At 38.4% G+C, this 13,236-nt stretch overlaps 1 protein-coding gene across 1 annotated transcript in view; it reads left to right on the forward strand.

Moving 5' to 3' along the window:
• NADK1 (NAD kinase 1) overlaps window positions 1-12,881 on the forward strand; it is a 53,239-nt gene extending 40,358 nt beyond the window's left edge. The window contains exons 9-11 of the mRNA XM_008783811.6: window positions 1,792-1,870; window positions 10,397-10,704; window positions 12,193-12,881. Coding sequence (XP_008782033.4) covers window positions 1,792-1,870; window positions 10,397-10,704; window positions 12,193-12,501 — 696 coding nt within the window. The 3' untranslated portion in view covers window positions 12,502-12,881. The remainder of the gene's footprint in view (window positions 1-1,791; window positions 1,871-10,396; window positions 10,705-12,192) is intronic.
• The last annotated feature ends 355 nt before the right edge of the window (window positions 12,882-13,236 follow it).

Genomic DNA, 13,236 nt, shown 5'->3' on the forward strand with positions numbered 1-13,236 from the left:
GAGACTGAAGAGATGATTCTATTGTGTTAGTGTAGTTAACACATGCCCCTGGTTCCTTGAAGGAAACTCCTGTAAAACATGATGAGAAATACAACTTTAAATGATGCAGAATGTAGGCCAACAAGAGAGGCCTAAATGAACAAAAGGTGCATGGTAGAGAAGAGCATGTTGAGAGAGGTGCTTGGTAAAACAAGGAAAGAAAGTGGAGCAAGATTATTGGAGCAGTTGGAATTGCACTAATCAATAAAAACATAATGGAAAATCAATTAAGATGGTAATGATGAGCTTGTGAAATGATAATTTTAATACATTCTTGTCATAAGGTAGTGCTTGGGTCTATGTTGAAGGATCTGGAAATATGAGGGGAAGACCTAAACTTATGATTGGCAAAAATGATAAATACAGCTCACTCGAATAGTAGGGACAAAGTTTGATTACCGTGGTTATAATCAACTGGTGTAGTTATATTTAGGTCATGGGTAATGGTGATAGTTGTATACTCAGTTTTATTTTCAAACACAAATTATGTCATGAATTGGTCACCCCTTTTTTGCTATATATTCCCTGCCTGAAACTTGAAAGTTTTTTTTGGTTCTTTTATTTTAGGAATACTTTTAACGATTCCCATATCTTGGTGATTGTCTGTTGACTCTGTTTGTTCCAACCTCTGGATGTGTCAAGTTGACAGGATATTCCTGCTTCCTGGCCTTTCTGTTTGTGCACGTAAAGCTTGTAAGGTGCTCTTAGGTTAAAAAAATGGGCGGTTGCTTCCTTCTTGAGGTGGATTTAAAGCAATAGATGGTCAAGGGTATTAGGAAAGAAAAGAGTGGACAACGCCATTTGTGCCTCCTGATTAGTTTTAGGAATTAAAGCTCTGAGGTGGTGTGTCAGACTTGCAAGCTAGGGTGAACATAATTTTGTACAAAATAATGTTCTAAAGCAGTCTGAATAGCTGCATATTAAAGATCAAATCTGTTTATCACAATGCTCCTTATTGCTCAAGGCTCACTTTTCATGTATGTAGTCTGGTGTTTATTGTCGTCTCTGCTGTAGCTTGCAGCTCTGTTTACATTAATAATATACTCCTAAGTTCTAATTAATACTCCATTTCTTGCTGGTAGTTATTTGCAAAAGGGTTCACATATTTGTAGCAAAGCCTTGTTTTGCTAACTTGTGAAGCAAATATATGTGTATGTATTGGGAACTAGGGTGGAAGCATGGCCAAAATCTGGGAGGGCAGGATTGAGCCTAGATATCTTGTATCAACTCAAGAGACTTCACCGACTTTACCGGTTGACACCCTCAACTAATTTTAATAAATTTAGATATCTATCTTTGATAATTGCATTCCTTGACAGTGCTTTTATTGTTTTAGCTGATTGCCTTCTTTGGACTTATATCATGACACAACTGATGACGTTTGTTAACCCCATGTCAGTCACTTAATTAAAAATAAGCTTTATTACTTCCAAGTACGGAGTCTTCAGTCTGTTGCAATCAAGGTTCAGAAGTTAAATAAGGTTGCTATACCACTACTACCTGCATTTCCCTAAGAAGTATCTATGTATTTCATTTAAAGAACCAGACCCAGTAGTATTCTATATTTTCCCCATTCTATCTAATCTAGTTTTATTTTTGCAGATTGACTATTAGTTCTAGAAGTGTTAATATCTTTAATTACAAAGATTTGCATCAGTTGACTACTTGACTTAATTAACCAACTATTACCATTTGAAGTTGCTTCGATATTGAATCTTTGGATTGGAGTTTTAATTTAATTTCTTTATGCAGGCAGCATCATTGTTTAAAGGACCAGTTCCTCCTGTTGTGCCATTTTCCCTAGGATCATTGGGCTTTATGACCCCTTTCCGTATCCGCTTATTATTCTTTCTTATTTCTGTTATTTTGACTCTGAATTTCATCATTTAATCTTCTGTACCATTTGAGTAATGATTGCTATTTTTCCATTTCTAAATGCATCAATTTAATTTATTATCATGTTTCTATGTTCTAATATTCTGGTTCTTTGATTCTATTTGTCTTATAACTGTATGTCTCTTCCAAGTGTGTTTGTATATCCAAAGCAAGTTTGTCTTGTTAGTTATTCTGGTTTGACTTTGCAACAGTTATTGCTAAAATTTGTCATGGATAGGTTTCTTCTCGAAATATTGCATGCATCGTTATTTATGGTCTTATGCTTTCAATTGAGGTGTTTGTCAATTATAGTTGAAATGATATATCAAACATGTCACAACCATTACTCAAAGAGGAGTTGTAAATCCATATGACGAGGAAAAAGGGCTCCTACACACCGTGCATTACCCTCTTCTTGCACATATAGATATCATGATCAATCATTGCTTTCCATGCCACAATGATGTTAATAAATTGTCAATTAGCAGCCTTCATAGGAACATCGAAAGTTCTTGAGGTTATTAATTTTCTGACCAATTGCTATAGTGCAGACATTTGTCCATGCATGTCTCACGTGCACATGCACACTCCTATTGAATGTAGGTACTGTTCGAAAAGCTTTCTTCAATACATGCCACTAAAAGACTATACTAAGACGAAAAGATGGGCTATCAAGAATGTAGAGGAGTTAGGATGGGCAGTTAGTCAGATCTAGTATGGATCGTATATGGACGATAGTTGGAATCGGTGTCTCTTAAGGTTCCCTCATCTAGGATCCCTGGGGAAGAGGTTCAAGTTGGCCCTTGCGAATAGCTTGCTGCACTATCATTCTTCAACCCTTTGAGCGAAATGTGGCAAAAGAAAGGAAAATCCATGGACCGACCACATTGTCTCCATCCTGTAGGAACTACGAGATCACCCTAAGGATACCTTTGATATCCAAGGGTCACTAATCGACCATAGACCCCGTTCAATAAATGGAACGGATTAGCCGTCCGCTCTCCAGTTGGGCAGTAAGGGTCGGAGAAGGGTAACCGCTTGTTCTTAAAACCACCATCCTTAAAACCAAAGTCAGATGAAAAAAGTGGGAGAGCTCTCCAATTCTGGTTCTCTTGTAGCTGGATTCTTTATAACCATAAGAATCCTTAGAATGGGATTCCAACTCAGCACCTTTTAAGATTTTGAGAAGTGTTGCTTTTTTTGTAACCCTAGTCTCGCTGGCTATGAAGTTGGTCAGTCGTGGAGGCGATCCTAGCTCGTCAAACTTCGGCTCCTACTGTTGGCCCACAAGCCATCCGATCATAGGATCATCCTCATCATTAACGAAAGCACTATGGATCGGATCTGTATACTTGACCTCCACATCCTTATGAATGCACCTTTGTCCGAACCTCAGGTTTTAGTGAACATATATAAAGTCGTTGAGGCGCTTCTATGTCAAACGGTTCCTCTGTTTGCTGTGGATGAGGGTGAAGGTGGACCAGTTGCGCTCACAGACACTCGAGGAGACTTTCTGGAAGAGGATCCGAATAACTAGTTGCTTAAAATTTTTCGCGGACAGTCCAAAATACATCCACCATTCAACACAAAAATATAGAAGAAAAATAAATATAAACTAATACCATATTAGTAACCATCTATCGCTAGGTATATATCCTCCTGATGTGTAATATGCTTGCATTCATACTTTTTTTATTTACGACAGCTGTCGAGACTCCAAAGTTGTCGCTGCCCTCTCTAAATAATTTAGTCTGTGAAAAAGAACCGTGATGTACTATGTTAATAATAGAAGATACCAATAACAAGTTTGCTTACACATGTCACTTAAGTTATCTCTTCTAGATATAGGGCCGCGACTTCTGGATCAGGTTCCATCTTATAAATGATATTACGCAGAGCGGCCAGAAGTTCGTCATCCATACCAATTTCAGTTACTAGAAGCGAGGGTCCATGTAGTATGCTGCACATGGAGGAGACCATTTTAGTAAAACTATACAAATACAACAGTCTAATTTTCAATATTCTTGCTTACATGCTAGATGTAAGTTTCTACCCATTTGGTAGCCCCACCGCCGCTCAATGACGCCGATGTACTTTCGTGTCTGGGCTGGATCTGCCTTCATGATCTAAGTCTTTGGTCTCTCCATCATGTGATACAGAAAGCCCATCTGGGGATACTTCTCGTTATCCACGGCCTGAAGTACTTCATACAATGGTTTGATAGCCTTCACTATCGCAGTGGCTCGCTACCAGAATGTCTGCCTCGTCATCAAGTTTTCGATACTGCTCCCTGTGTCATGCTGGGCATATCTATTTTTTGCCACTCGAGACTGATAAACATATGACGTAAGACTGATTTCTTCTCAAGAAGACTATTAAGTGCAACATAGTTGGTAACAAACCGTATGACTCCTGGTCTCAAAATCTCTCATGCATACCTCATCATTAGTGAAAGGATCCGGGTATAGTTATAAATATACCTGGTGATGGTTTGGATTGTCTCCACTATCTATTGCACCCTACGAATTTTCGCAATGTCTATCAACATAAGGTCGATACAATGTGCAACACATGAGGTCCAAAAAATATGTGGCCGACGCTCCATCAAGATCTCTCCGACGGACTTATATTGTGGTCCATTATCAATGATGACCTATACGATATTTTTCTCTGCTACCTGATCAATCATCTCCTTCATAAGTTTGAGGATGTACGCGACGTCGTGCACATGATCAGAAGCATCAACCGACTTGTGGAAGAAAATTTTCGTATCACAGTATGTTAGAAAGTTGATGATGCTCCGCCTGGTAGGACTGGTCCAACCATCACACATCACACTCAGTCCATAGGTGGGCCACTTGCTCTTGTAGGAGGCAATTCATTTTTCTAGCTCCTTATTACTGTCAAGAAACTCATCATAGATGTCCTTCGGGCTTGGAGGATCTACAAAGGACTAGCAACCTATATGGCAGAAATGGCAGACTTGTAGTATGTATTATCTACCATATTCGCTGGAATGTAGCTAAAGTAGAATCAGGATCCAATAGCTTGCCATATATCCTTCTTCTTATCCTTCTTTGGCATTGAGTCAACTCTCTGCTGCTTCAAATCTCCGCTGGAACAAGCATGTGGATCTAAATCATGGATTGTTGCTCTTGGTGGAATCTCTCTAGATGACTTCTTTTGCTACTAAAAGCTCTCAGATAGATACAATCCGGCCATCGCCTCTGCTGACAGCCTTCCTGACTGAGAAAATTCTCTTGAACTCTGGATCTGCCCTTTTGCTCACAGAATCAGAACCCAACTCGTAATACGAGGGCCCAAATCGAACTCTATGCCTATCCACCTCATCTTACTGCCACTGATCATGCAGATTTGCCGCATGGCAGCCTGGATCTGTGCCTCCTCGTCATCTAGAGTGGATGCCTCCTCTGACTCCCTGGAGTGATAGGAAGGTGTCTCTGCCGCTTGGCAGTCCACCTCTTCCTTCTTGGCAACCCTCTCCTTCTTCATCAACTGTTGAAGCTTTTGTGGGCATGTCCGGCATATAGATACGTCGGAGTAACCCCCAACTAAGTGCTGCTTCAACATGGTTATCCCTTCTTCCTTGAACTTTGTGTTGCACTAGTTGCACTGCCAATGGTGCCAACCTGAGAGCATTTGCCCTTGCTCCTAGCCAATATCACTTTTTGGGTCTTTTTTCCTTGATAGCTCAATTCCTACAGGTTTATCAAGTGCACTAGTTGATCAATTATTTAAAATAAAAAAAATATTAATACTACGACAATCTTTTTACCTCAAAAAATGCATTTGATTATATATAATCCAAAAATTAAAATTTTTTTATGTTAACACGTACATCGTCCATAGATCTATAATATATAAAAAAAATCGAGCCCAAATCGAAAATTTTGGCATGATCTTCTCTTATTTTATAATTTTTGAGCTATTTTTTTAAGCTCCCCTCCCCCAAAAAAGAAGAAAGAAAGGAGATAGGAAAGAGAAAGCACACCTTATTTAGCCTTGGCTTTTCCTTCTGATAGCCTAAATTGGTGTTGTTTGTGGATTTTTTGGAAAGAGGAAGTGGTGGAGCCTGTATCAAATTCCGTTGAGAAGGCCTGAGAAGGCATTCCTAACGCCTGCCACAGTGGCCGCAATAATGCCACTGTGCCCATAGTCAACCCGGTTCGAAATCGGGATGACTCGGTGCGAACCGACCGGTTCGCACCGATTCGGCATCAAACCGGCCTATTCCGGTCTGAAAAGGACCGGTTCCGGTTCGTAGGGGGCGGAACCGATTTGAAATGGCGAACCGACCCCGTTTCGCACCGGTTCGGCTCAGTATTGTCTGAACTGGGTGGTTCGGCCCGATTCGGCAGTCCTTGAGTCAAAGGCTTAGTCTGCGCAATAAAACATGGGAAGGTAAGAAAAAACCAAACTAAAATATTGAGGATAATATTGTGATCAATAGTTATTTGAGACAAGTTCTATAACTATATCTAGATTACATTCAAAAGGAAAATAGATTATGGTGGACTGTAGGGGGGAGCATTTTTCTAGCGCTAAGTGTAGTAAACAGCTCTATGATGTAGATGAGGCCTATATTACCTAGACACTCATATATGACTCCAAAAAATCCATGTCGCTATCTATTAGACACTTGGATATTGTGAAGTTCTATAATTGCCACTTTTAAGGATTGGTGGGGAGTTGAGCTTTTCCAACAATGAGTTTGACCTTCCATTTTCATTTTAGAAGTAAATATTCTTTGTTTTTAGTGGTCGACTAAGGATGTTGGTGTTGTAATAACTTTGAAAAATATTATTTTTTCTTATATTTCTTAGGTTAATTGAGAAGTTTGAATGAGAAAATATGTAAATTGAAAGGCCTTAACTAACAATATCTTCTATTCTTCTTAATATTTATTTTTATTGTTTAAGCAAAGAATATTAAATATATAAATATATACACAATTTAGCTAAATTATTATTTATCCTAAGTATCTCCATATCTCCTTTTTCTCTCTTGCTACATCAGACACAAAATATGATTCTCGGATCCATGTTCCTGCAACACTAGTTATGGCAAGAAAATCAAGAAGAACAATAGACTTGGAGGTGGGTAAAGAATATTGCTGCTTAAGAATTTAAGTGAAGCATAATACCATTCAAACTAATGTCCACAATCTCAGTATGGATACCGTATCAATATGTTACCGATTTGGTATGGTAAGGGTCGGTCGATATGGTATGGTATGTGCCCATATCGAAATGGCTCTCGAACTATGTTTCTTACTTTTTACCTCGATACACTTTGGTCCAAGTCGGTATGCACCTCGATACGGAATGGTATGGGTGGTGCGAGGGCTACACAGACCCGAATATGAGTTTTGTACCAATTCCAACCTAGTACGGTATGGTATGCCTTGTACCGGATGGTTCAGGGTAGTATAGCGATTCATGATTCAGCTTATCACAATCTTGGTAAGCATAAAAATCTCTTTTTTTTCAAGGTTGTTCTTGAAGCTAGGATTAGGGATTGCCCACATATACATACCTATCCTCTTGACATATTTGTTCTCTTTAAACCAATGTCCATACTCCATAGTTTAAAATGCCCAACTTCCCTGGAGGTTTTTTCCCTCGTTCTTGATATGATTGGGCATTCATTTCCCATATATTGTTCTTGTCAAAGGATATAAAAATCAATGTATGGATCCATACTAGTCACCAGTTAGCATGGTACATATCACAGTATGGGGCTGTTTGGGTTTTGGCATGGTTGGTATGGTTGGTATGTGGTCCGATCAAATGCAGGGAAAAAGGCATACTAAGTGGGATGGGGCGATGTGGGGAAGGTACCAAGCAGTATGTGCTGGTACAGATGGTGATATGGGTTAGGATGTGGTCAATTCATATGCAAATCCGTCCAAGGTGTTGTGTGCTGGTCCCCAACAGATATGGTAGGTACCAAGCAGTCTGTGTTGGTAACTTGGTACAGATGATGCGTTAATCCTTGCCATGTCTCCCATCTCAAAATATTTTGTTGGAAAACATGATCCTATGTCATGGAGAAGATAGTGATAAGTGAACATCACTATGCAAGTTTTTGCATGCCTCATTTTACTTGTATGAACCCTCTATGCATGTTAAATTGTCAAAGACAATCCGGATAAGTTTGAAAACATACAGTTCATATTCTGATCACTATTGAAGCCTAGGAAGCACGTATACTTCAAATCACATGCCGTTTTCGTATGTGATGCGCATCGGATATTGATACTCCTTGGATCCTTCTTGGATATGTGCTTAATACTTAGTGTCAAGATATGTCGAACCGGTACCAGTTAGCATACCGGTGGCGACCCAGACCGGTTCGATACCGGTTTGAACCGGTACCGAACCAGTTCAGCTGGTTCGGCCAGGTTTCGGCTACGACGTCGTTTTTTTTACCGGTTCTCTCTCTTTTGGATCTCTTTCTATGAAATTAAGTCAAATTTGTTGTTTTCTTGTTTTTTTTTTCATGTTTTTTGATGTTTTTATGTTTAAGTTTAAGGTTTAAGCTAGATGATGCATCTTATTACTTTCAAATGATACAAATCATTAAATGAAGAACATAAATATCTTCAAATTAAGATACAATCAATTACATACATTTAAAGCACTCTCGAATATCTAATATCGGGATGAGTGACGATGGCGCTTGTAGATATCCGGATCATAAGTATAGTCAGGAGGCAAATCAAGTCAACTACTTGGCGTTCCACTTTTGTCGCTTCTTGGCAGCCCTCTTCTTGGCTTCTTTGACGTCAGCGAGGCTCTTCCTCATCAGCAGACGAATTTTCAGTGGGCATTTGGGGCACGTAGCTACCTCACTGGAATTACCGGCTAAGTGCTGCTTCAACCTAGTTGCCCCTCCCCCCTTGAAGCATTTGTGGCAATGTTTGCACTGAAATTGGTGTCGGCCCTCGAGCATTCATCCATAGTTCTAGCCAATATCACGCTGCGGGGATTTAGTTTTTCTTGATGGCTCCATTCCCATGAGGACAATAATTTTTTTTAATTTTTAAATTTATTTGTTAATGTTTTATATTTTTAATTATTGTAAATTCAGAAAAAAAATATTTTTGCCTCCAAAATGATTTCTGAATTATGTAGAACATACTACTATTTTTTTCAAAACTTTTTCATTTTTTCTTTTTATAAAAAATTATTTTTTAATCATTTTTATATTTTTTTAATTAATATAAATTATATATATTTCGAAAAAAATATTTATGTCACCATGCACATCATTCATAGATCTACAACATATAAAAAAATTAAGCTTAGATCAAAAAATTGGGCATGATCTTCTTCTTTTTTGCAATTTTTGAGCTATTTTTTCTAAGCACCTTAAAAAAAATTAAAGAAAAAAGATAGGAGAAAGAAACCACACCTTAATTAGCCTTTGCTGAATTTTTTTTGGAAGGAGAACAATGCTCTCTCACCTCCTCAATTTTTTTCATGCGGCCTCTGCTGGATTTTTTTTCTTTCGTTCCGCCTTCTCTTGTATAACCGTGTGTTGATGGGACAGGAAAGCTGAACGGTCGCCGCGTTGATGGGACAGCGTTGTGGCCTATCGGCCACTTTGGGCCATAGTGCCTCGCGCTGTGGTCAAAAAGGCCACAGCATGCGGCATTGTGACGAGAAATTTGCGTATCGATGCGAACCGGTCCGGTTCGTAACGGAAACCGGTCGGTTTCGGCCCAAAGGGGCCAAAACCATTTTTCACGCTTGAATCGGACCAGTTTGGTACGTGCTGAACCGGCCGGTATGGGCCGGTTCAGCATACCATGCTTAGTGTCCTATTTTTCAAAAAAAATATTAAAAAGAACACTGAATATTTCCCGCATATACTTGAGGTGCTTTTTCAGTTATGGAGAGAACTTAGAACTTGTTGGCAAGTAGGATACAGAGTTCAAGCTTATCCAATCATGGGAAACCCTATAAGGTTCCTCTAAAGTACAAGAGAGTCTAGACAAAGATGTAATAAAACCTAGAGCATGATTCAAGGACAATTCTACCATCCTAAGTTCTTAGCAAACAAGTAGTAAACTTTATTAACAGATCAGATTTATGATTGATCCATCTTGTTTACCATGCTTATTTTACACTATCCATAATATCTCCCTTCCTGTTGCAACAGATGCTTTGGTTCATGTTCATTAGATTGCATATTTATTATGATGATTATATGAAGACAAGGTGTATTTAAATAATGCTTACAGAAAGTTCAAATTGTTTTTTCTGTAGGTTTATGTTTATTAGATCTTAAATCCAAATGACAAAAGATGAAAGATATACCTTATCCTCTTAGAAATTTAGCCACATTACTATGCATATGCATGTTAATTTCTTTCTAAAAGGATATTCTACTTATTTTTTAAAGGTCTATATCTTATATATATTACAGTTTTCTGGTGATCTTTAACATAACCAAGAAAGCGAACATTATCGGGATTGTTTGGATACAATTTTGAAGGGACCAATTAGCATCACATTGCGCCACCGATTACAATGCCAGGTTATCCGAGAAGCAGCCAAGGATGAACTGGAGACTGAGGAGCCCATCCTAGTCCTAAATGAAGTTACAATTGACCGTGGGATATCATCCTACCTTACTTATCTAGAATGCTATTGTGACAGCTCCTTTGTTACACTCGTGCAAGGGGATGGATTAATTTTATCGACAACATCTGGAAGCACAGCGTACTCTCTAGCAGCTGGAGGATCAATGGTCCATCCACAGGTATATTTTGACCTTCATCTTTACCCTTTAAACTTGTGCTTCAAACACTTGTCTTCTAAAATAAATATATCTTTTAGAAGGTTCGAAGTTAGAAAATCTAATCTCATTTGATTTGGGTTCATAACTACGCATATCAAGGTTTTATGTTCTGGCGGGACGGGGGGCATCCCGGCCATCACATTCCGTTCTTATGAGAAAATGGGACCGGGGCTCCAAGATCCATCCATGCGAAGAGAAAAGTAGAAAGAGGTAGGAAAGAAAGGAAGGAAAGATGAAGAAAAGGAAAAAGTGAAAGGAAAGAAGAACAAGTTAAATGAAAAAAAGGAAGGGAGAAGGGAAAAAAAAAGGAAGGAAAGAAGGAAGAAAGGAAAGAGAAAGAAGAGGAAAAAGGAAAAAAGAAAGGAAAGGATAAGAACAAGAAATAGAAAAGGAAAGAAAGGAAGGTAGAAGAAAAAGAAAGGAAAGAAGAAGGAAAGAAACCAGGACACCCGTCCTTCAGGATTTGAAACCTTAAGCGTAGGCAAAATAAGTAATCATGTAATTACTTGTCAGTAAGATTAGATAAAAATCCTCTTTTAACACAGAAATGATGTCACAATTATTCTGAAATGAACTAAAAAAATTCACATTGCTAGATGTGTTGTCTGAATACTGAAGTAAATTAAGATTATTCTTGAGAATGCTGGGCCATTATTCCTTAGAAAATCATTTTCTTTAAGAACAGTTTTAGGAGAATTATGATTGAACTCCTAGCAGAATTTTATCCTTGTATCAAATTCAGAATTCATTATTGTTTTGAGAAAAATCTTATTATATCCTATCCAAGGTAATGAAGCTTTTAATTTGTTCACAAGTATATCTTGATAAGTTTATGACTTTATTACCTTGTTTCTTTCTCATAGTTTATTTTTTGACATGGAGGAGAGTGTGAATCCCTGATTTTTGCCTCCTCTTAAAATGATGTGCTTTTACTTTGTTGTGAATCAGTTGGGAGTTCTTTTGCCGATTATACTTCCTATAAATTACCGTCAAGAACAAAAGATTTAACACCTTGAAAGAAGCATTTACACTTGTACCTGCTGAACATGGCAATAAATTTCTTATGCTGTCATTCTGGCATACAGGAGAGGCCATTTCTGTCACATAATTTGATCTAACGTTAGTTTTAAATGGATAAAGCCATTGATCTGAAGGCTTCAAGCCCTTTAATGACGCCCTTTCAGGTTTTGAGTTTTCACTTATGCACTTCATTGTGTCTTGCTTAAATTAAAAAGCTTTGAGAAAAAGAAAAAATTGCAACCAATTGGCGGCAAGGATGACCAACTGGTGATCATATCACCAATCTCCAACGCATTGATTAAAAATTAGAGCACTAGGGAAACTCACATTCTAGGTAATATCCACTGGTATTTACACAACATACTCATACTGAAATGTCAGAATATAGTTTTGACAACGGAAGCTGTTTCTGATATATTCGAATTGCAGGTCCCTGGGATACTCTTCACACCAATCTGCCCACATTCTTTGTCATTCAGGCCTCTGATATTACCAGAGTATGTGACTTTGCGGGTGCAAGTACCTTTTAACAGCAGAGGACATGCGTGGGCATCTTTTGATGGCAAGGACAGGAAACAGTTAGCTGCTGGTGATGCACTCATCTGTAGCATGGCACCTTGGCCGGTGCCTACAGCTTGTCAGGTGGATTCCACCAACGACTTCCTTCGCAGCATCCATGAAGGCCTTCATTGGAATTTGAGGAAGAGTCAATCATTCGATGGCCCTCGTGATTCATAGCTTTGTCTGCTCTAGTCGATTCGAGGCACCAGCAAGGTTTGGTGATTTGGAAGAATTTTACTTAAACTTAAGCAAGAATCACCCTGTGTGTAACTTGAAATCGCTTCTCCCACCTCATTCTGCGGAAATTATATGAAAAAGATCTAATGCAAAAGAATGAGTTTGCATTTATAGAAAGCAAGAGTTATACCATCCAAGTTGTAATGGCCCCATACATGTAAAGGTAGTAGCGAGATTTGTACTTATTTCTTTCCTTCTTTCAAGGAAAGAATGGTTTGTGGAAGGGGGGCTAATAATGGAAACTTAATTTCATTAATACACATAACCCTTAATGGATCAAATAAGGGTGATCAGTGTTTGGTACTGCTGAACTTCTATAACTTGTCTGGCAACAAAGTGATTGTCCTCTTATCTCTAGCAACGGCAATAAAGTGAATGCATATCTATCTCCATCAACTTGCGGGATAAGTCCGAATGTCCTGCTATTGAGGTTTATCCTACGAAATAGAATAAGTTTTTGGACACTATTGCTGTTCTGATCAAAGGCCTTTATCCCTTGTCAGAGGTGTTAAAAATATTATTACAGAGGGAGGATGAAATAGTTTTATCCCCTTATTTGAGGCTAAAAGTAACCCTCACATTTTTCTCATATCTGGACTATTCAAGCAATCATTACAGGTACTTATCTTGCAATCATTAGAGGGAAAAATAGCTGTTCCCATCAGACAAATATCT

Source organism: Phoenix dactylifera, chromosome 17, assembly GCF_051530095.1.
Source record: "Phoenix dactylifera cultivar Ajwa chromosome 17, Ajwa_hap1_PhDact_Kaust_v1.1, whole genome shotgun sequence".
NCBI classification, from domain to species: domain Eukaryota; kingdom Viridiplantae; phylum Streptophyta; class Magnoliopsida; order Arecales; family Arecaceae; genus Phoenix; species Phoenix dactylifera.